Raw genomic sequence first — 24,528 nt, 5'->3', positions numbered from 1 at the left:
ATAAATCGGGAGTGGAAAGTAATGAGTATGTGGGTTATGATAAAAATTAATTAAACATCAAATAAAATGTCCATGTTTGTTAGGATTCATTCACCAGATGGGATCTAAATGAATATCACATTTTAGTCAAAGCATTTTATGACATAATAATCTTTCTAATCTAATACACTCAGACAGTGGCTGGATTTTTTTCTTTATAGGAACAGTGTATTTCAGGATCCAAAACTGCCCCTTACAGTACAGTATGTTAACCATATGTCAGAACCTCCTTCAAAATCCCCATGAGTTTCTACAGAAGCTCATGAAACAATATGTCAGATATCCATTCCCAGTTCCATCATGAAGGTCCACATGATCACACAAAGCATTACAGATGATAAGCACTGACTTTGCCTTGCAAACACCTCAGAGCCCGCCGTCCCTGAGGAACACCGTTTTCCTTGTGAATGTGAACCATGTCATGTGTCACTGTATTGCATTTTGCAAAGTAAAGCCTTTTATCATGACTGGCTTTCAGTGGAACTCAAACCAGATGGAAGGAAATTGGAGATAAATGCGTCTGGAGTCCATGTAGGAGCAGAACCTTTAGGTGGTATGGGATGAGACAGCGGTAATGTCACTGCATGTCCAACACATGGGAGAGAATGGATACATAGACGCCAAGAAGAAGAGAATCGGCCCAGCACGCAAAATCAAAACAGAAATCCGCAAGATCAACGGTGTATGTATTGAAGAGAAAGGCTACACTGGTGCCATTTATTTACTTTAAAATGGCTCTTGCAGTATTATTATTATTATTATTTCGGTCTCTTTTAAAAGCATCTTAAATGGTTATATTTCCAAAAGTAATTCCCATGAAGATCTACTATTATGTGTTCGTAATTATACAAAAGATAAAAGCGTTGAGTCAGTACACATCATTAAGTACCACCTCATGTATTTGAGTTTTTCAGAAAGAATCCGGAATTGATATAGTAGTCACATATAGTTGTCATAAACCGTTAAAGAGGACTTTCCTAAAGTCACAATGACTGGAATGAATATTGACAGATTTACCCCAAGATTGGAAACAGTATTCTGTAATTTACAACTACACACTAAGGCAAATTTGACGTTTTTGCATATTAAGCAGACTGCACTGTTATCCCGAATTAGTTGACTTTACTAGAAAGTTTTTTTACAAGGTGAAACTTAACAACTCAAGTTGTATCAAGCGCGGTAAGTTGATGCAATAGAAAAATCAAGTTTACACTTGTAGTCATTACTAAAAATGATTAATTAACATAATTAGTTTTTCTGGAGTCATGTTGTCTAAAATAAGCATGTTAAGTTAAACATCCAAAGAAACATGACAAATATAAAACATTAAGCTACTTGGTACTTCTAAAGAATTAATTTGTTCATATACTGTAGATTTTGTTCATTTTCCTTTATGACAGTATGATTTTAAGAATAATGTATTTGATACATTTTTTCCAACTAAAACAGAAAGGATAGCATCAATCATAAAACATATACGTTTTCCGATGCAGAGTTACTGATTTTGAATCTGTGTATAAGCAACTGAACGCTTCCTCACTGCCCAGAGCCCATCAGTCCCCACCCGGGTCTCAGCCATGGTGCAACAAGAAATGACCAAGGGACGCAAAATGACACGCATTTGTCATGAAAGTAAAGGCTGTACAACAATAGAGCTTAACAGTGTGACATCTCTGATTGGTCCAACTCGCTGTTACCCTGGAAACGTTTAACGTAACCGCAAAAGGTTAGAGTGAGCTTTTACCAATGAAGTCTATGATACTTTCTCTACAGTCTTGTACCTTTGTCTTTTTTTTTATTGTATTCACAATTCATCTTGTAGCTGGTTGGCTTGGGGCCAGGCTTAAAACTCTTTATATCAGCAATTTCTGGAACATCAATAAGACAATAAAACAGAGAAAAACACTTCCGGGCAATCAATGTTGAGCTCTATAGAGCCGGTTGGAGCAGTTTGTGCACAGTGTTCTCTGTTGGAGATGGTAACTCACTTTGGGGTGGACTTTTTCCCTTTCTAAACCTATTACATGCACTAAAAAGATATATAACACAATAAAGAAAAGGGAAAAAGCCAAAATGCAAAAATGAGCACTTAACATCCCTAGTTATTGCTGCTTAATATGATCTGTGCACTGCTTAAGCTGAATATGGTTTTTAATCAAATGTGACAGAATAACTTTAATTACAACTAAGTCTGGGTATACAGTGTGTGCAGCACTGAATAAGGTACTCTCTTACAGTCGCAATTTATGGTACTAATATATTATAAAATACCAGCCAATATGCAGTATAACTATAGACAACCAGTTAATAATTAAAGTTATGCTGTATATTGGCTTATAACAATTTGAGTGTTTTTCAGCAGGTTTAAAACTATTCATTAGTATATAAAACTGCTAAAAAAAAATAATAAAGGATTACAACTGTGTTGCTCTGTGTTGCTAAACATTAAAAATGTTGTAACTGTTAATACACCAATAATAAATGCTACACAGGAAGTCTATACATAGTATATACATTTTGTTTTTTAACAAACAAAACAAGTTTACCAATTGTCCAAAAAGGCACAGTCATGATAAGCTCTAGTGGTAGTGAAACAAGCAAAATGAAAAGCCCTTCATGAGTTATAAGTTTCTGGCAAATTTATAAAAGATGTATTATATATCTTCTACCAATGACATCTGCATAACTAAATTCAACATTTTACTTTTTTGATATAGTTGGGTTGCAACTGAAGTCTAACATTAAGAAGAAAAGAAAAAGCACAGCAAAAATATCTTTCAGTGATGACGTTTTTTATGACTGTCTAAATTCTGTACAACTCCAACGGAAACGAGGTTCGCAGGTGAGTGAAGGCGTAAGTTGTGTAAAAAAGGAGTCAGAATAACTGCATATTCTTCTGGCACCTTCAACCTTTTACCACTGGCAGGTTGCCACACTGTAACAACACACTCAGACGGATTAACAGTTTCAAAGCAAGATCTGATAATATGGGGGGAACACCTAAAATACCCGGTACATGCAACAAGTAAGATAACATCAAGGGGTTAAGAATGCACATAGTAACAGACCTGCATAAACCAGAGAGCATCTGATCTCCAGATAGTTTAAAGAACAAAAATCATGAAGGCAACCAAACTAATTTCACCATTTTCTGTGTGGAAATCAGCTCTTCTTTTGAAATTGTCTGATGACCCAGCTTGATTACCATTTAAGATTGAAGAAAATCTGGTGAAAGGTAAAACAAATTGTTGTGAGTGGATCTCTTCATTAGGTCTTGGAGTTGGATTCGAGGAAGTATCCAGGGTATTTCTGACAGAGCCACTCTTCTCATCTGGATTTAACCCTGTATGTTCCACTTTTGCTGCATCTGGGAGCCAGCTGTAGCTCTTTGTACAGTGTGCAAGTGTGTCTGAGCCTGATTGGGGTCACTAGAGGGTCTGTCTCATTCAATATGCCGCTGATTGAACAACTGGGAGGTCACAAAAGTTCCAAAAGCCAGTGCCTATAAAATTGTAGAAATTATATTTGGAGAGTGCGCTGTTCATGACATGTAGATGACAAAATGCACTTGAAACAAATTATTCTCAAAGACATGAAGGGTTTTAGACCTATTAAGTTCTTACAAGTTGATGACAAGTCCTCAATGTAAGTTAGTTTCTAAATACATGAAATCTAGTGCTGTCATTTAAGATAAAGTGTAATCGTTTAAGAATATGTATTTAAAAAAAATCTTTGGTGTGCTGCAACAACAACAAAAAACACACACTGTGCACTTTAGTTTGTAACAAACCCAATATTACAGAATGGTAAACAAATTTTTCTTTTGCTAAAAATGGTTTATTGAACAAGGAAGATTACAAATCTGATCCCTTTATGGTAACCATCAACCATCTGATTATACAGACCGACTCTTAAATATGAAATACCGCATGGAAAATATTAGCAACCAATGGCAGAAAAATGAAAATGTAACAAAATATCAGGACTGTTGTGAGACAAGTTTAAAACACTAAAACTACAGGCACACCAGTTCAAAATAGAAGTTGTAATGTTAGGACAGAATAAATAGACTAAATATGACAAATAAGTTTTTTTTAGGAAGGTTGGTTTAGAAAGGTTAGGGTCGCATATCCCATTAAAAATATCTTTAAAGGAGACCTATTATATTCTGTTTTCAGGGTCATACGTGACTGTTTTGATTCTACAACAACATATTTAAATGCTTTAATGTTCACACCATTTTTCTCCTGCTGCTGCACCTGTTTTCATCCCCTGTCTAAGACGCTCTGTTGGAGCACCGGTCTCTTTAAGTCCCCCTACTAAAAAAGCCCAATCTGCTCTGATTGGCCAGTGTTTCAGGGTCTCTGTATCTGTACTCTGCTCTTGTTGTCTCTGTAGTATATAGAATGACTTTATAATGTGAAAAATCACAAACAAAGGCTTCCAAACCAAATACTAAACAACAAGACTTGTGATCTAATTTTAGGGAGAAATTAACATCGGCAGCCAAAATCACAGTTTTCCTGGTGTTAGCATGTAGCTGCGTGTAGTTAGCAGTCCATTGTAACGGAGTATAGCATGACTTTCTATCATCAAAAAACACACAAAGACTTCTAAACCAAAAACTACGCAATTGGACATGTTCGAGCAGTAATGTGGTCCAAAACTGGGGAGAAAGTAACATCATTATTTGAAGCTTTGGCCACGTTTAATATGAACAACTGGAACTGTAACATTAGAGATACAAAAGAAAATATGGGAAAGTATAATAGGTCTCCTTTAGTGTGTGAGTGTGTGTGTGTGTGTGCGCTAATTCAAACAAAACATCTGAATTCACTTTCTTAAGACCAAGTCAGAAGCCTTTCACATGAAATACGTACACCAAATGTTGCCACTTGCAAACATACAGTACAAAGTAACTTGTGGTTTTCAGTAGTGAGTTAAGTAAACTCTTTCAAGTGCAGTTAATTTGTATATCATGACTACTCAACACTCATCCCCACCAATTAAAGTACTGGTCAACAGTACTTTCCATAAAGGTCATTATTAATCTTGAAATTTGAATTTTTAACACTTTGTAACTGATCATCAACAGTTATAAAGTTAGTGAGAAACACAAACATCTATTTTAGAGAAAGCTTTTGTTTGTTCTCTTGAAAAAACAATTCATCAATATCCTGACCTCTACTTTATTTCACAATCAGAGTGAGTTTGTTAAATAAAGAACATGTAAAAGATTTCAGAGATTAGATTCATGACAGTTGAGCGTGAAAGTGACACAGACAGAAGCCAAAGCTTGTTGTAGATGAGTGGTCCCCATAATTATCCTGTTAAACATCACTGTGTTTTCTATGTTTGTTTCATCTGAGACTATGCCTTTAAGCCTTCTCCAGTGACTTATAGTATTCCTTCAGCACAGCCCAGGCCTTCGGGGCCATAAAGCCGCCAGGAGGATTTTCTCCCTCGCGAGCCATCTTACGCATGCGTGTGCCTGAGATGAAATCATAATCTTGATGACTGCAATTTGAGAGAGAGAGAGAGAGAGAGAGAGAGCGAGAGAGAGAGAGAGAGAGAGAGAGAGAGAGAGAGAGCGAGAGAGAGAGTGTTTTGAGTAACATATTTCAATCAATGAAAAAACGCTGATCAACAGTACAGAAAATGTGAGCCATCAATTACCGCCTGTTGCTTTGGAATCAAGTGTAGGATCCTGTTATCTTTCCCAAGTCTGAAAACTAAAAATAAGCTCTTTATGGTTCTTGACTACCCATTTCTGTCTGCCACAGATTCCTTTTTGTTACTACTACTACTACAGTACAAGCTGCCAAAGTCAGACTTTTTTAATCCCACACACAGAGGTTTCAAGTAAAGCACATACAATATAATATGATATGATATACGTTAAGTCTAGATTCCTGTTTGTTCTTTTAAAATACCTGTCTTAAATTTTGTTTTGGATATTTAGGCCAGAATGTTTTAACATTTCTTGTGGAGAGAACTCTACAGTTGGTGATACGAACAATAAAAAACATTTTAGACAACAATCAATTTATCATGAAGAAACAAATAACAGGAGAGCTTTTGGTTTCCCCTAAACTAACTGGTGCTCTCAAAAGGAACACACTGACTTATTGGGACTTATTGGCAAACTACAAACTTACAAACTAGCCAACACAGCCATCTTCTAACCGTATACATACTGGGAAATATTCTCCACTGAAGGCGAAGCACTGCTACGTCGGTTACTTGAGAGGAGTGATTTGTTTGCAGCAGTGGTAAGCTAGGCTAGCGGTGGGTTTGCCAGACAGAGTTACAACACGCACACACTTATCTTACTCTGGGGGTGACGGTGAATAAATGAAAGTCTCAATAAGTCGGCGTGTTCCTTTAAATGGAGGAAAAAAGGTCATTTTTAAAATATAGCCCACATCTATTACAGTTTATTTTTATTTTTAAATGATCCCCTTAAGTGCTAGAAATTCAAAATATGCCACGCCCTACCCATAGATTAAGGCGTGTTTTTCATTCTAAAATCTATTTTCTAATGTGAAAACAACCAAAATTGCTATTCAATAAATAAATGAAACCCTGACTGCGAGATAAACTACAATTATCGAGTCCTTGGCAGCGGCCCGGTTTCAAATCAGACCTGTGGCCCTTTGCTGCGTGTCACCCCCTCTCTCTTTTCTCACTTTCCTTTCTATCCCCAAATGGCTACCCTTCTGTTCCTGAGTTAAGGAGTTGAATAATGGCCAGAAGAGATTCATTTGCTTAACAATGTTGCATTGAAGAGAATGGAAAACTTGCATACAGACAACCCCAAAACACAATGCCTTCAGTCACGACTGTTGCCAGAGTTATGTTTAAAAACCTGTATCCTCACTTTAGACGATCACACGCTACTAAGAAACCTCACCACCAAACTGTCTGTCTGCATGAAGGAATCTAGCTGTGACACGCTTCAAATTAAATACTGACCGGAAAATCATATACTGTCACAGTTTCTTTCCAACATTTTTCAAACATTCTGATGTCTACTCCATCCTCCCTCTATGACAGACGTCGGACGGCTTCTCGTTGCACGGTCAACTTTGTTTGAAGCAAGCAGCCAAGGACAGTCTCCATCTTTGACTAGTGCTGAGCGGAGTACTGGCACAAGTTCATCAAATCTTCACTAGTCATGTCGATAAATTACTGTCAGGGATATTCAAGACAGTTTTAGACATCTTGTAGGCAGACATTTACAATTATCTCCACTGAGCTGACACTCAGCGAGGGTACTGCTGTTTATGAAGTCAAAATTTCTAATTGCTATCACATGACAGAGCACAATGAGAAGCTGTAACAAAGACCTAGCAGTTTACATGGAGTGAGGTAAAAGAGCTCTGGGCAAATTCTTCCAAGAACATTTTTATACAGTGTCAAATTAGAAACAGCTTGCTGTGATCTGAGCCATTACACTTTGGAGGAGGACGGAGGGGTATTACTGGTGATAAGAATAAGCATCCATATTCCTTCTGAAATTTAGCAAGGCGCTGTCAGCATGCATGAGAGAATGGAATGCCATAAATCTCAGATGACTACAGACTTTGGAAATCCAGTAACCATCTTGCATTGCTCTCTCTAGCTTTAGCCTTAAAGGTCTTATGGCATGCTGCTTTGTGGATGCTTTTATACAAACCTTAGCGGTCCCCTAATACCATAACTGAAGTCTCTTTCCCAAAACTCAGCCTTGGTGCAGAATTACAGCCACTAGAGCCAGTCTCACATCGAGCTTTACTTAGGATGTACCATTTCTGTGTCTGTAGCTTTAAATGCTATTGAGGAGGAAAGTGAAGGGGCAAGGTGGTGGCTAGGGTTGTAGCCTTGACCAACTGCCATGCTGTCACTTCCCGATGTAAATCGAGTGCAGATGTGAGTTGCGCGTGCATCACTTTGCGACAACAAGCCTACAAGATGCTAACAAGAGATTTCTGTAATGTCAACACAGTATAAATGGACCTACTTAATATAACGAAGTTTGTTCACAACTGGCTACAAGTTAGCAATCAAACACAACAAAAGGTTGTCAGTTGAATGGAGTTTCGAGCTAACGTTAGCAATCAAATCATAGATAGCTTAAACAAAAAGATTGAAAATGATTTCCATCTTCTCTTATTGTTTGTAATGAGAAAAGCTTATTATTTCATGGATTTGACAAATTTCAGTACGATACATTATGCTGTAAACTGTTCATCCGCACTTAACCAGAGGCAGTCTGACTCTACTCTGATTGGGTATGACACGTTATGTCGTAAACCGTTTACATCGGAGCATGCGTGACACAAATCTGCACTTGACATTTGAGAGTGTCACATGCTTTGCTTGTTTTCAAGCCATGATGTCTCTCTCTTTGTCGTGGGCAGGCCAAATTCTCTAGGTGGGCAAAGCAGAGAAAGGGGAGGTAAATTATATATCCTGCTTTGGCTTTTAAGAAAATTAAAATATATATATAGAGAGAGAGAGAGAGAGAGAGAGAGAGAGAGAGAGAGAGAGAGAGAGAGAGAGAGAGAGAGAGAGAGAGAGAGGAATATTCCAGATTGGCCCATCTGAACTTAAATTTTCTTAAAAGCCAAAGCAGGATACCCAGGGCTCGGTTTACACCTATCGCCATTTCTAGCCAATGGGCCAACTCCTATTAATGTTAAAAAAAACTCATAAAGTGACATTTTCATGCTATGGGACCTTTAAGAGGTTATCAAACCATTGGATCAAAATCATGTTATTAAAGTGTAGAGTATTTTACTGGACAAAGTGATTTACAGATCTGTAGACCACACTACATTAAACTACACATTTACTTGTGTGTAACGAATAAAAGCTTTGACTCCTTGATGACAACTAGCCGTTTAATTTCTTCTTTACTTTAGTCAATAATTTAGACTGACAGTTAGGGGTATTGTTACAGAATATAACCTCATGAAGAAAAGTTTTGATCAGACCTCCCTCCCCTTCAAGATTCAAGATAAACCTTTAATCACGGTATGAAAAAGGTGACATTCAATCAATAACAGACATTTACCAGAGCTGATGAGCAGGAAAACATTCCTGTTATTTGCACTTCGTAATTGCAAAGTGAAGGAAAGCTAAACAAATGGTCCGTTATACTATTTTTAGAAGCACTAAAAGTACTAGATGTTCCCGATCAACAGTTTGGTTTGGACTCAACGTCATAAATATGCATCATGGAAAACAAAGCAAATCTTTTGATCAGTTTGGCCATATTTAGTTTTAACATCCCTAGCCAAACATAGTTAAGTGTAAATAGTTGCATAACCTGACTGTGCAGGCTGCCTCAAATCCTCTACAAGAGGCAGTGAGATTGCAGGATTTTTGTTAGTCATCACGTGCAATGCTCATACACAGACTTTAATTAATGGCAGGTCTCTGTAATTTTTGAGCAACATCAAAGCCTGTACTAATCCACAAAACCCTCTAACTACATAAGAAGAAAAAAAACAATTTCTGGTATTCTTGGGTTGGCATTTGACTGTAGATAGAAGAAAAGAAGGAAAGAAAATGGATGAAAGTGTTTTTTTAAAGACGTCTAATGAGTAATTAATTATCAGAATGTAGTTTCTGTTTAGACTGCTGGTTCTAAATTTACAAATAAGCGGTTTAATTTAGTTTGAGTGAGCACAGGGGCTTCAGACTTTCTTGTATTCCATTATACTAATAAACTTAAAGACTATGGGAAACAAGTACTCACTTTTTGGGGTCATAAAAGTCCATTGCTTTTTTGACCTTGTTGTAAGCGGCAACCTTAAAGGGTACGATCTCCAAGGTGATGAGGCCTGGAGCCATAGTGAGGACCTTTGCGCCATGAGTGGGCTCGTATAGGTCCTTTCCTGTGTCAGGGTGGGGCATGCCTGCAGGGTCACGGCCCACAATGTAGAAATTGGCTCCAGCCACCATTCGAGCTCTGCAATGCCACTGAACCTGTGGACAAGGATACAAGAAAGAAAAACTAAACAAATACCGTATGTGTGTGGAACTTATGTATTCTTTTGTAAGGCTACAAAGACAAATTTATACATTTTCTTTTACATTTAAAGATTGTTGTTTTTAATATGATGGTTTGCTCAAATTGTGTTTACATTTAATAATGTTTGGAACATGCTTTCAGTGGCAACTTGGCTGTGGGTGCTACAATATTTCATCTAAAAGATTGTGTATGATAAAGGTGTATAGGATTAGCTGAAACTAAACTTCTATCTTTACCATTTTCCCTTTTGAGTAGACATACTGTAAGCTTCCTCCACGAGTTTAGCCAGCCTCCAACAGCTTATTTGTATTTATTATAAATTATTGAATTATTTCAGTTTCTCGTCATCAATAACTGCTAAATCTCCACATTATTCCTTGAGAGGCAATTTCATATTTTGAGTAGTTTTTGGCGGGCAAACTAAGAGTACAAGTATAAGAGTATATGGGATGGCAGTAGCTCAGTCCGTAGGGAGTTGCGTTGGGAGTGTGGATTGGTGGCTGTAGAGATGCCACTTTACCTCCTGGGCACTGCCCACTCACTGACATCTCTCCAGTAGTGCATGTAGAGGTCCTGAGCATGTGTGTGTGTTTCAGGCCTGTGTGTGATTACAAAAGTGTGTTTGCAGAGTGTAAATTGTAATTTCCCCACTGGGGATTAATAAACAAATTAAAAATGATATGCTGTTTTTAATGGGTAAACAAGGTCAGAACAGTGACACCAAGCCTGGAGCGGAGCCTGGCTCTCTAAACCTCCCATTCAGAAAAGAAATTCATTGCCTGACATCCACTATCCTTCAATCTGCTCTCAATAATTTGCACTGTAGCTTTCCAATTATCCTAAGTGAGTGATTAAAAGATTCCTTGCTACACAGTTACGCACAGTCACACAAAGAGGTTTGTGTATGGCAAGGTTTCACTTAACAAAGTGCCTCAAGACAATTGCAAATCCCTTTTCCTGCCATTTCTCACTCTCAGAAATGTGCCGACACCAAGAAAAAAATAAAAATTCTACTCTCTGCGTCTGTTGTTATTACTCAGGGCTGCAGTCAATTTTTGTTCCCTGTCAGTTTTGAGGAAAACATCATGACTTTTATTAAAAAGAAACCTTGAACATGTAACTGCAAATATAATATTCTTCTTAACCATTACCTCAGTTGGCCCAGCATACATCATGGGTGAAGGAAAAATAGCCACAATGGTCGAGTCTGGATTCAGGACGCCCTCCTCCAGCACAGCGGCATGCTGCTTCATTCGCCAGGGCAGCGGCACATCATCGTCCTTGGTCCAACCTCCCAGTGGGTGGAGCAGCAGAACAGGCCGGCGGTAGCCTCGCTCGATAAGGCGCTTGTGGGTGTCCTGCATCAAAAGAGCATGGCCGTTGTGGACTGGGTTGCGAAGCTGAAAGGCAAATACAGCATCTAAATAGAGAGAAAGGAGGAGGGTGAAAAGGGTCTGTTAAACACATTGGAACACATCTCTACAAAACAAACAAAAGGCCACAATGTACCGAGAAAGATAATTAAGCAGCTCAGTGCCCAACCACTGAAACCACATACACTGAGGGTCTAAATCACACCAAAGCTTTCTCTCCCATGAATTTCTTCTATGTCTCTTTCTCAAAGACTAAACAAAGAATAACAGGATTGAAGTAAGTGGACTACCCAATGTGTCCTCTCCTTATAAAGAAAAGAAAGTAAAAGTTTATAAATATTGTGACACTACCGTCTCTAAAAGTCCTTGGATTAATATCTCGTGAACGTTTTAATTTAGTTCCGGCGTAAAATAAACAACAACCAACACAACTTGAACCCGCACCTGCATTCATTTCTTTAAACTTCTGTTTGAGCTCAGTGGGTGTCAGTCGGTACTGATCGAGTTCGTCGTTCCAGTAGATTCTGTCCAGAACCTGCAGGTCTCCTCCGACCAGCCAGTCCCCACTTTCCATCACCATCTGTAATAGGAGTCACAATGATCATGACAGGGAACACAACTCAAACATGATCCAGACTTAAGACTCTGTGGTCCATAAATGCTTCACTGGGCTGGAACCAGGCCAGCAGGAATTCTAATAAAGCTCCCAAGTTATTACCCAGTCGCAACAGGGACACACCAGCATAAATCAAAGTCTCCATGTTGTTAAACAGTCAACAAAACTCTGGCATGCCCACTCTTCTGCACTTTTCCACGTGTCTACTACCTTAAATTCAATAACAGAGACACAATCAGATTAAATTCTAATATAAAACCTAGTGATGAGCCTTTATATGACCACATTAGAGGGCTGCTTTTTTTCACTCAGAATTAATCCAACAATGCCACAGAAGTGCTAAGGATTCAGGCAAAGGCTGCTATTGTTTCAGGCAATATATTTCACCTGTCTCTTGTGGCATTTATGACACTGTAGCTTGAGTTACTGAAAAGAGTGGCCTGCACGATTTTAATGTGATACAAAGTGACATTTCTTTACAGGCTCTGTAATAAAACCAGCAGAGCTCCAGCACAGATTTGGAAAGAACTCGGACAAAGGCCACAAATGAAACATTAAGTGTGTAAACATTTGGAAAAAGACAGCCTTTGGAAGTTGATACAAAAAGATGTCACTTATTCCATTTAACATGTGGAATGGGGGAAAAAAACTCTTGGATATCCATACTTTACAAACAGACTGAATTCAGTGTGATCTGGAAGGCTATACATAAAAATCTGAAAGTTGTCAGCTGTAGGGGTCTCTACGTGATGTGATCAATATCAACTTGGCTTTGTTGTAAGAGGTTTTAGGATGGTGTTGTGATTTGATTTCCACACAATTAATTCAATCTGTCCACTGCTGGCCTGAGAAGAGTCATTGAAAAATGCTTAACATTCTTATTCTTTGGACGGATCAACAGCAAAGACAAGTCGCAATTTATTTTACTAACATAAGTGAATGAAAAATATGCTTTCGTAGATACCTCAAAAGAGTAGAGACCTACACAACGTACACATGTGTTCTGTTTAATAGTTATAAAGTGCCCCAGGACTTCACATGTGAAAAGGGCCTTTGCCAAATAAACACCATGGTTTCCGATGAAGGGGGCTCCTGTCTGACGGACAGGTAAACAGGAAAAAGTGGATTAACTACATGTAATATAGAGCGGGCCGTTTATAGTTGGAAAGAGATGGGGTAAAAAAAAAAAAAAACGTAGGTACCAGCAGAGGTGTGCTGACAGACTGGCTCTGGGAGTTAAACAAACACTTATGCACGCACACACAACGCGCACGCACACACGCACACACACACACACTTACTTTAATGAGTGACACCTTAATCACAACAAGCTGAGTAAATAAAGAATGACAGTTGTGGAAATACAGAGTTAAAAGCCAGCGCTGAGGCATCAAGAGTTGACACTGAAGAGTTATAGTAACAATTTAGGAAACTGGCAGCCTCCTGCATCCTAAAACACATTACTAATCCAGATTTAATCATGAACAAGGGGAGACAAAAAAAAATACGTTAATGTAAAGATCTAGCTGAGCTGCCAGTCTAGTGCTCGAGTTGATCTAGAATAGGGCTTTTAAAAAATGTGCCAATGAGACTTACAGTCAGACCTCAGGGAGTAAAATCACTAAAAAAATATATATATATATATAAAGTATATCTATCTATATATCTATCTATCTATAGGTTATTATCAGTTTTATGTTGCACCATTGCCAATATACAAGAAGCCAGCCAACTGCATTAATCCTGAAAACAATGGAATTTAAAATTAGCCAGTCAGACAAGCAACTTTTAAAAATAACCTTGCACTCCTAGTCCATGTGGACGGATTTATAAAAAAGAAACCTGACATCTATCTTTGTCTGCCACGCTAGACTGTTCTGTTCTTTATCAGCTCCAAGCCAGTGCGACTTTCCGCAGGGTGTGCAAGATCATTTCAGGACGTTATCTCGCCATTGAGTCTACCTGAGCCCCACAGCAGGAGACAGATGGAAACAATTCCTGAGTATATTTGGAGAAGGGTTGGGTGAGCAGAAAGGTGGAAGCTGGCAGACATTCAACAGCCTGTTCAGCTGAGCGGTACAATCTCAAACACATTTGGTGGAGGCTGAGTAAGACTCAGCATCCAAATATAACACCTACAAAATGAGAATGGACCAAAAAGATCAAGTGATTATACTGGGCGTCCTGACAGATTGTGAGAAGAGCTCCACTCCTCCACCTATTCAGTCTTTCCATAAGCAATGTGAAGAGGCCAGCTCGGATCTGTCTTCTATCAGTGCCGAAGCAGGCCAAGCAGTTTGCTTTTACATGCTGAGTGTTTATCACATAGGACACAGACACGATACCGGTCAGTATTTTTACCACGGTTTAACTTTGGGGGTTTCTCCAGCATTTTATATTAGTAGTGCCCGTTGAAATGTGTCTGTTTAGAATGGGCACTTACTTGGCCTGTGGTATTGCTGCTTCTAGAATTCATCAAAACAAAATTGCACCCAAAAACGACTTACCCCAAACCACTTAATATGCAACTCCATTGTATGGCCTACTACTGACTTCAGTGTAGGCTACTTCCACATCAGTGGAAGACAATGTACTACTATATTTACCTTACAGAGAACGCTGCAAGTTCAGAATGTAATCACAAAATATTACAATGTCAATGTGGAGTAATCAGAAAATAGCATCACAGTGTGTGTGTGTGTGTGTAAATGCACAGAGAGAGAGAAAGAGAGCAAGAACAAAAGTGTTGTCTCGTGTCTGATCGTTAACAAATTTAACATTTCAGGTGCTCATTTCCGTACAGGTTGAGTGGCTTGACGGTTAACGGTGAAGTAGGGGATTTTATTCACGGTGGTATTTTGGCGACTTAATTAACCCGACCCAGAGTGAGTCTGATGAAAAGTGATGTATCTGCCCGGTTTAACTCTGAGATTTTCTCGCATTGCACAGCGCCCAGCTCACAGCAATTTAATACAAAAGCAGGAAAGGAGTCCCCCCCCCCGCTGTTCTAAAGTGTTCAGCATGTGGCGTCTGCTGATGTGCAGGTTACCTTCCCCCAAAACACGGACCCACATATATACAGATACACTACGTCTCACTTTATAAGATAAATAGCCTTGCCATAAGTGGCATCACGCTCTGTCTGCACTTGCACTTGTTTGCATGTGTGGGATTGTGAAACCTCTTGAAATTCGGGAATAAACGTTTGTTTATTCAAAGACAGTCCAAAATAGTGATACTTTGCACATTTTTTGTGGGTCTGAGGTCTATGTCACATTTTATCTGCCAAAGCTCCACTGCTCTCTGTCTCCGGTGCTCCGGGTGAGAGGGGGAGTGGCCAGCCTATATATTTAAAGATATCTTTTGCCTTTCTAATCCAAACAACATCAAACTTGGCACAGCACTTACTCGTGCCTGTGGCAAGATATTAACTTATAAAGTGAATTCATTTTTCATCTAAATAAATGTACCTTGATGTAGGGGTGGTCCTTGCAGGTGGTGCCCCACTGGCGAGCACATCGCTCTTCTTTGCGATGTTCATAAAACTCAGGGTTGCGAAGGATGGCAACTCGTCTGCCCTCGTAGACCAAGGCCATAGCGGTCACGCTATCTAAACGCTCTTTATCTGCAGTAGAGACCGGCAGCACCACAGGCACTGATAGGTTGATAACGCCACCTAGGACCATGACAAATTAAGTAGATTTTGTTAATGAAAGACATACTTATGCAGAGAGAAAACACATTATAATAGGGCTTCAATTAGTTATTGTTATTATAAAGTAATCCGCTGGTCATTTGCTTAAATATTGAATTAACCATTTTGTCTAAAAAATGTCAGAAAATAGTAATTATTACTTCCCAAAGCGAAAGTTGACATATCATATTTAAATTGCTTCATTTGTCTGACAAAACAATCCAAAACCCAAAGAAATTCAGTTTCCCATCGAAGATATTTCAGGGATGTCAAGCTATATAAATACTATCCACTTACCACAAGTGTGTCAATGCCTCTCAATTTTGAAGCTAAAACAAAAGAATATTGACATTTATGCTTGAAATGACTGACCCTGACTGACTGACTTTAATTATTGTTGCCGATCAACAAATTAAGAATTGTTTCAGCTCTGAAAAATATACAAGGGGACTAGTACTACATTATAATATCCAGTGAATAAAAATCCCAAGGGAATGTCTTCTCAGATTTTTTTCAATTCTGTAGCTCTATTTTTTTATTCTAAAACCTCAGACTCACTCTGGTCAGAGAGACCTCTACAGCTTTTTGAGAACTTCTGTCTTCACTGCGCAGTGATTAAAGTGCTCATATTAAACTTAACTGAACCACCTACTGAATTGGATCTGAGAGAACTTTATCTGCACTATGGAGCAACGTTTTTATGAGTGGGCCCCCCTTTCATCGGTATCATGCTTGTACACAAGCGTGCAATGAAATACAGTCCGGCCAACAATTTCAAGCTATACCAGTGATCGGCACTTGGCAGCTGTAACAAACCAACAAGTAAAGCAGACTTCTAAACTTTGTAAAAACAATGCACAGTTAAAAATATTTTCTACAAATTGGCTTTGCAAAATGAATGAAGAAGGAAATTCATTCAACATGATTGTTAGACCTTAAAAGGGAACTACCGTTTTTTACAGCCTATTTTCCTATATTTTTGTGTCTAAGTGACTGATGGGAACTACAATCTTTATCACTGGTCCAGTATTAAGCGAGATCGCTGAAGTCAGCAGCGGCAAAACACGCTACAATCTAAGTTAATAGGGCAATTATGCAGATTGTATTTATCTTCACAAAAGTGCTAATTTTGCCACTTAGATTAATATTCTAAATGTCTGACAACATTATTAAAAGGATTTATAAGGAGGTTAACCTTTCTGTTAAGTAGCAATATCCTTTTTTTAAAACATGCAAAAAATGCAAAAAATTTTAAATAAACTGTCATTTAAGCATTGTAAAGTACACTTTGTCATTCAGAGTTGACAAACTAAATAAAACTATGTAAACCAAATAACAGCCTTTAATACTGGACCAATTTCAACGATTGTTGTTCCTATCAGTCACTTACACACAAAGACAAAAAAAAGGTAGTTACCCTTTAAAAACAAAAACTTTTTTAACGGAAAAACACCGAACCTAAACATAACTTGTTTGTTTACAAGAAAACTCCACAGAGCACCTTTACTATCAGATAACAATCCAAGAAAAACAATTGGGTTAAAACATTTAAAAGGTTAGTATACTCAAGAAAACAGCTCAACTATTCTGATCAAGTTTCCATTCTGTAGCCCATCAGGCTAAATGTGGGATATACAGCTAAACCCCAGGCTACAGTGAGTCTTCAAGGCTGCAATTTAAGAAGCTAGAGGATAAAAATCCCTTCTTAAACTAAGCTGGAGCTTGACCCTCTCTCCTTCTATGATTTGAGCTGTGCAGTGACAGCATTCTGTTGCAAGGTTCATTTTGCCGTCAAGGTTGATGAAAATGTTTGGACCGACACGCTTTTCATATCACATCAGATCAAATGCAGTGGAAACAGGAGGGAACGCTGACTGTTGCTACCCCATCCTCCCCCAGGAGAACCCTCTTCTCGTCCCCTCTGTCACAGTGTAGAGCTTACAGCTGGTTTTGATAGAACACACGCCCAAGATTGCCAAATGTCCAAGTGAGAGAGAGACAAGCTTGGATATGGGTCTGTTTATTTTTGCAGACTATTTGATTAGTCAAACATGCAGCTTTCTGCTTCCCAACCAGATTTAGTGTTATAGTTTGGGCGATCAATCCTTTCACTGTGATATCATTCTCTCACTGTGAAAGAAGCAAGCGAAAATGGACAAATGGTGGCGTGTGGTGTCAATCATTACAGAAGCCTCTTCCTCTGTGTCCCTCTCCCTCCGGACAAACAGGAAAAGTGGAATTAGGACTTTTTTTTACATCAATATACAGTATTTCTTTTTCCCCCTGGTTTGTCCAGACAGCTCTGTTTCTCAGGCTAGGCATCTTTCTTTCAGGAAAGAACTTTAATCAAGTTGTAACAACTTGATAGCTTTATGCCTCAGTGAGGACAGCCGATCTAATCTGAAAATTAAATACAGGCTATGTTAGCTTCTAATTTATTTTATGTATTTTCCCTTTACTGTGTGTGTAGCAAAGTATTTGGCATCACAACACACAACTGAGGTTTGAGTGGACATGTGGGCAATAAAACTAAATTGACTTTTTCTTGGAATTTCAAACAATACATGTGAAATTGCAGTAATTACATCAAGAAACTCTACGCCCATAGTGATACTTGTTTTCTGAAAACTGCCAAAATAAAGTAAGACATTCATGAGACTTGGGTGCCACTGGACTGATTACATCATCCACATGATATACAACATCATCATTCTTACAATTCTGCATCATTGACTGCGTTTATCAACGTGTCATTCAGCCACCTAGCCAAGTTTTACATCCATGCTGTATAAATAACAATGGAGCACTTCTTCATCATGTCGGCCCGCAAGATAGAAACTAATTTAAACCTCTCAGCACATCCAACAGTACAAAATCTGCATTGCAGTTGGCAGGGACACATGCAGGGAGTATTTGTTAATCTTATTTAACACTACATTTAATCATAGTTCTCAATTTGAATTGGAGTAAAAGTAAAACAAAAGTGAGAGAGGAACACGAAAAACTACAGCTGAAAGGCATTTGAGGTTCATCAGACAAAAATAATACACAACTCCTACAGTTCATAAGTGTCTAACGAAAAGACACTTATGAATAAGAATTAAGTAAGAGGTAAGGACAGGTTAACTGAGAGCATATTGTGATGCTCACACAACTCAATTTCTACTATATGTAGCTACAGTATGGGTGATAGAAATGTTTGCAGAAAGAAAGCTATCCACCATTTCTGTCAGTAATTCTTTTTGTGAGCACTCATCTCCATCTAGTGCCTTTCTTAAGTACAGCAATAGTGAATTGTAAAATGTAATATCAAAATGTTATTTTTCTTAAAAACATTATTGAAATCGTACCATCCAGCAGGCAGTCAAAATGAAGACACTGCAAATACTCTCTCTCTCTCATAAAGCCATTCAGAGGAGTGGCCCAGCCTTCAGCCAGCACCTGCACCCACTGCATGTCCACCTGAAGAGCACACACACATTCACATACAATGGGTGACATGTTGACCAACAGCTTATTATGTGCAGTTCAAATGAAAAGGAATAGGTAAAGCATGCATCGGTGAATAGATAAATGACTAACAACTGCTCTATATACAGTACATACAGGCTATCAATAGTTATTTGGCTTCATTTATTTATTAAGATTGATCCAAATCAAAAAAGAAAACCAGAAGCACCTTGCCAATCTGCACAGCAGGCAGAGTATCTGCATCCGCCTTAGCCAGGTCCAGTTTATTCTCCTGAACGTACAGCTCTTTCACTTCATAAGATGCATCAACAGGAACTATATCCTGCAGAAAATAATGTGAAATAAAATTATTAATAAAACATCCTGCATAAGCACAACAAATTCACTTTCATAAAAGGTTTACTTTTCAAAAAACAAATATCAACACAACACAGTGTAGATGCAGTCAAACAACATTCATTCAAATACAAGGCTTCTCCGCCCCCTTGTGGCCAATAGAGTAGTGATGACACAGTTTTATGCATAAAGTCTTGAACTTCCAGTCTCTAGCTATCTGTTATTTTAAGCATGTCAAAGCAGGACATTTCTTCCCCTCACCCTCTCTTGAAGCAGGTCAATAAGCTGCTGTATGCACTCATTCACACTACAGGAGTCGGTCTTCAGCACCAGCTCTGGGGCCTCTGGCTTCTCGTACTCTGAGTCAATTCCAGTGAAACCTAATCAAAAAAGAGAATTGTAATCACATTTTTTATCTTCTATGTAAAATATACAAAGCCTAATTTATATGAAAAGATTCCCATTATCGTATAGATTTCAAATCCCTGTACACCACACTGCTTTCTCCATATTCTTGTATGAAGAATTACTACATGACTGAAGAAAGAACAACTGGGTTAACAGAGCCCGTTGAGAACTATGGTCATGGTACGCTTTCTCTCTGATTAGGGCTTCAGGCCTGTTGAGCCAGCTAAGGCAAATAAACCCTGGCTCTGAACTTGTTAAATGGTACATCCCTCAGAATGAAATTCCATCTCAATAACAAACAATGAGACAACAAAACAAAAAGATGCGAGCTTGTGACCGGGAGGTCGTCAGTTCAATCCCCAGACTGAACCTCATTACCACCGCAGGCATACCGTTAAGCAAGGCCCTTCAACTTAACCGCTCCAGTGGAGCAGTTTCTCTCTCTTGATGTCACTTTAAGTCCAAGTATGAACCCTAACTTAATCACTTAACAGACAGATTAATCTAGGCATTGGATCTACTGATGCATTGTAAATAAACAATATTAAACCCTACTGCACCTCTGATCTCCCCCGCTCTGGCTCTCTTGTACAGCCCCTTCACGTCCCTCTGCTCACAGACATCCAGTGGAGCGTCCACAAACACCTCAAAGAAAGGCAGCCCTGCTGCCTCATGGATCTTCCTGGCATTGAGGCGATCCTGATAAACAATAACCAAATACACAGTGAGGTAGAAACATGATTTAGTTAAAGAGTTAGTAAAAGACAGAATGTTATTAAGGCTCATCGGATTTGTTTTTTACCAAACAAAATGTTTTTGTTTTCTGCTGCAAGTGGACAGCATTCTTTGCAGTGAACTAGGGCTGACAACGACTATTTTGAATTTGAAGACATATATTCTAAAGAAAAAAAAAAAACAGACATTTGAATATGACCATAATTATTCAATTTTGAGAAAAAAAAAACGAAAAAAAATCAGCACCACAGCAGGAGTCTACCCCACGCATTCTCACACGGGCCTCGGCCGCTGCTTCCTAAACGACGTTAAGCAGATTCCTACGAAGTCTGTGTAATGTTAGATTGAGCCCAGCCAGTGGGCATGTTGATGACGTTTCTATCATGCAGCTGGCGCAAAACCGGAAACAAAACAAACATATGACGGTAAAGAAGAAGGGTAATTTACACAAAGATGCCAACGAAAATGTAGAGCTGGAGAGACAAAGAGATTTGGCAACTTTTGTCGGTAAGGGGCGACCCCGAAATTGTCAGACATCGTCCTGCCTCCTGCATGCTCTAGAGAGAGAGAGAAAGGGAGAGAGGTCTATGGTCGTTAAATTAAGGTTTTACAGTACAGGACATTGATTTCAGGAGATCTAAGCCACATATGCTACCAATCTCCATTAAAGGGGTCAATGTGGAGGTGGTCAGCACATGGACAACGTTGACTGGCTACAGTCATTCAATGTCTGCAGTAAGCTCCTCCCCTCCCTTCCCCTTACCAGTCAGTCATTGCCAGTGTCCTGTTTTATGCTGTGGTGTGCCAGGGAGGCAGCATTAACAGAGACGCTGGGCGACTGAATAAACTGATAAGAAAAACTGGCTCTGTTGTTGGCAGTGAGCTGGAGTCAATCACAGCAACTGCAGAGAAATGGACCACGAGTAGGATGCTGGCGATCATGGACAATGACAGCCACCCACTACACCGCACGTTCATCAAACAGAAGAGCATGTTCAGTGCAGACTTCTGTCACTATCATGCTCAACAGACAGGTTGAGGAAGTCCATCAAACTATATAATACCAAACAAAATAGGAAATAATAAATAAATGAATTTTTTTAGCATGAGCCTTTCTCCCTTAGCCACTTGCCTGCTGGACGCTGGACACCTGACTGTCTTATAGGCTATATTTGTCCTCGTACACAATTTGAACTGTGGTCGTAACATCTACTTCTTATAACTTATTTCCTGTTATGTTTTGTTTTCTTTGTCAAGCAATTCTATTATGTTTACATTCTTGTATTTGTATTAGTTATTTAATAATTTATATAACAAGCTACTGCACTTTACAATCACTGCATTGTTCATTTTTCCACTACCACCACTGCACACACTCTACCATAGCACCCTATCCAGGTCATTGCGTCACATGATCAGTCCATACCAGGACTTTCACAAATAGTTAACAATTTGAATCTATGTGAGTGTTTTTTTAATGTATGTGAGTCAGGTGTGTGTGTGTGTGTGTGTGTGTGTGTGTGTGTGTGTTCTGTTGTGGTTGTCTAAGCTACTGGATGCTTAAAATTTCCCTTGGGATGAATAAAGTATCTATCCATCCATCTATTGTTTAATTTGTTTATAATGTAATGTAGGTATGAAGACATTTAAAAAAAAAAACATTTATGTCCAAATAAATATTTCTATACAAGTAGCTATGTCTCTCTTGGTTTGCCCTTTTGTGGACATAATGGGCAAAGATATTAGAATATATTTGAACCTCTAAGAAAAACAAAAATCCTTCTACTCATGCACCAGTCCATAGTTGTAATTTTTTTTTTAATAATACCTCTAGAAGGTGAACCCTGTATGTTAAGAAATCACTGCAGGATCATATTAAAGCTCTACTTTTTCTTTACAAATCTGTTGTCATCAATTTCAGCAGAATAAAGACATGATCAGTAATCCAAGACCTATAGGTAATCCCAAAAATAAATCAAAACTTTTTACAAAAAGGGCCACAATTCTATCAAAACAAAATGTAATAGAGTCCAGCCACATTTATCCATGTGGTCATTTGTTTCTGTTATTCAACCCCTGATGCTTTCCTTGGCGAGTCACTCACCCTGCTGTAGGGAGAGATGAAGCTGGCGATGCAGACCAGCCCAGCGTCAGCAAAAAGCCGGGCCACCTCAGCAATGCGTCTTATGTTCTCTTCACGGTCCTCTGGGCTAAAGCCTAGGTTTTTGTTCAGCCCCTGACGGATATTGTCCCCATCCAGTGTGTAGCAGGGAATACCATGACACACTAGGTACTCCTCCAGAGCCATGCTAACTGTAGTCTTCCCTGCACCGGACAAACCTTGGCATAGAAGAAAACATCAGCATTACGAAACAACAATGGAGTAATACACAGGTGCAGAAAGAACACCTTGATAAATAGCACAACCTACCACTCAGCCAAACAGTGCATCCTCTGAACCCTCCTCTTGTGCCCACAACCTGCCCACGCTTGTTTCGACTGACATGATGGGCTTGATAGGTGACATTAGTTGCACGTTGCATCCCCTGAAATGATACAGATTTACTGTCAATTCAACCCGATTGCAGCCCAATTATACAAGTTTATTTAACAGAAACTCTAAATTAAAGGATAGAAGGTTAACATGATCAGAGTGACTTTGAAGTCACTTTAAAATGTGGTTTCTCAGATATCTGAAGACTGTGCTATAATATAAAGAAAGCTTGGAACCTGTATGTAGAGCTAACAGTAATAACATTAAGTTTACATCACATATGACTGTGAATAGACTTCAAATTCTAACTTTTGACTAGCTTTACTTTTTTTTGGTTAAGTAACTAATTGTTTAGGCTCTATGTGTTTGTCTGGTGTTACTGTTTGTGTTGTTTATGTATGCATTACATTTGTTAAGATTAATTCCTTAAACAATGTAACGTTAAATACTGCAGTTTGCATTTCAGTGTTAAGTTACTTTTAATCATTCTATATACACAGGAATTTGTGCTCGCAGCAGTATCTGGCAAAAGCAAAGAGTAGTTTGTTGACACTTATGCTGGGACTAGCTGCCAAAGGTAATGTTATCCCAGCTTTACATAACATTAGTATGCCTTTATTCACTATATGCACTTTATTAGCAGTTAACTGGTTAACGTTAGCTACCTTTCAGTCTCGCCGCTGCTAGCAACTGGGCTTTAAATGTAGAGCTAGCATCACCGTTACTTACCGTTAACTAGCTGTATAATGTCTAGAAAGCTAGCCAAATAGCTAATTGGCTGACAAAGCCTGTTAATTCATTAGTAACGTTAGTTAACTGATTAGTGAAACTTGGCGAAAGAAAAACTCACCCAGTTCTGGGCAGCGTTGCCTATCTTCTGTTTCTTGTGCGAGTTGCCGTACGTGTCCATGGCTTGCAGGAGTCAGCGGCTAATTCAACAAGCTAGCCTCTTTAAGCGACACACAAAACGACAAACTGCTCGGCACTCCCAGTTTGCACAGGTTAGTTTTTTTGGGTGGCACAGGTATCTCCAGTGAATGGAAGAGCCCGGAGGAGCTTTGCACTACAACCGGGAAGAGCTTCCCCAGCAGCAGCAGCCACGTCACCGCTTACCGGCGACGGAGTGACGCATTTCCTGAGTCCGTGGTCAGATCGGGGGAGGGGGGGGGCTGGGTCGGTGCACAGAGTGCGGGAACTGATCTGATCTGATGTCAGTTTTGTTAAGATATCGTCGCTCAGCACAGTAACTGGCTGAACGACTCAACTGATCTGCAAGCAGTACTTACAACGGATCGTAATTACAAGTAAAAAAAAAAAATACAGTTCTTATTTAGATAAAAT

The 24,528-nt window shown here is 39.0% G+C and overlaps 1 protein-coding gene and 1 long non-coding RNA gene across 2 annotated transcripts; one reads left to right on the top strand and one right to left on the bottom strand.

The window, feature by feature from the left end:
* The first annotated feature begins 4,734 nt into the window (after positions 1-4,734).
* LOC117958406 lies at positions 4,735-22,292 on the top strand. Its single transcript, XR_004659714.1, has 2 exons — positions 4,735-4,825; positions 22,186-22,292. It is a non-coding gene; the product is annotated as an uncharacterized LOC117958406 (long non-coding RNA).
* papss1 (3'-phosphoadenosine 5'-phosphosulfate synthase 1) lies at positions 4,907-24,318 on the bottom strand. The gene is made up of 12 exons (XM_034894754.1): positions 24,038-24,318; positions 23,125-23,239; positions 22,798-23,033; positions 20,519-20,657; positions 19,812-19,930; positions 19,423-19,536; positions 19,094-19,205; positions 15,520-15,725; positions 11,878-12,013; positions 11,212-11,480; positions 9,785-10,014; positions 4,907-5,556 (listed from the first exon to the last, which is right to left on the bottom strand). The coding sequence occupies exons 1-12, from the start codon at positions 24,095-24,097 to the stop codon at positions 5,418-5,420; spliced, it is 1,875 nt and encodes a 624-aa protein (XP_034750645.1). The 5' UTR covers positions 24,098-24,318; the 3' UTR covers positions 4,907-5,417.
* Between the last annotated feature and the right edge of the window lie 210 nt (positions 24,319-24,528).

This window comes from Etheostoma cragini, chromosome 2 (assembly GCF_013103735.1).
Source record: "Etheostoma cragini isolate CJK2018 chromosome 2, CSU_Ecrag_1.0, whole genome shotgun sequence".
Classification (NCBI taxonomy): Eukaryota; Metazoa; Chordata; class Actinopteri; order Perciformes; family Percidae; genus Etheostoma; species Etheostoma cragini.
The sequence above is the reverse complement of the archived record's forward strand: the minus strand, read 5'-3'. Positions and strand labels throughout refer to the sequence as shown.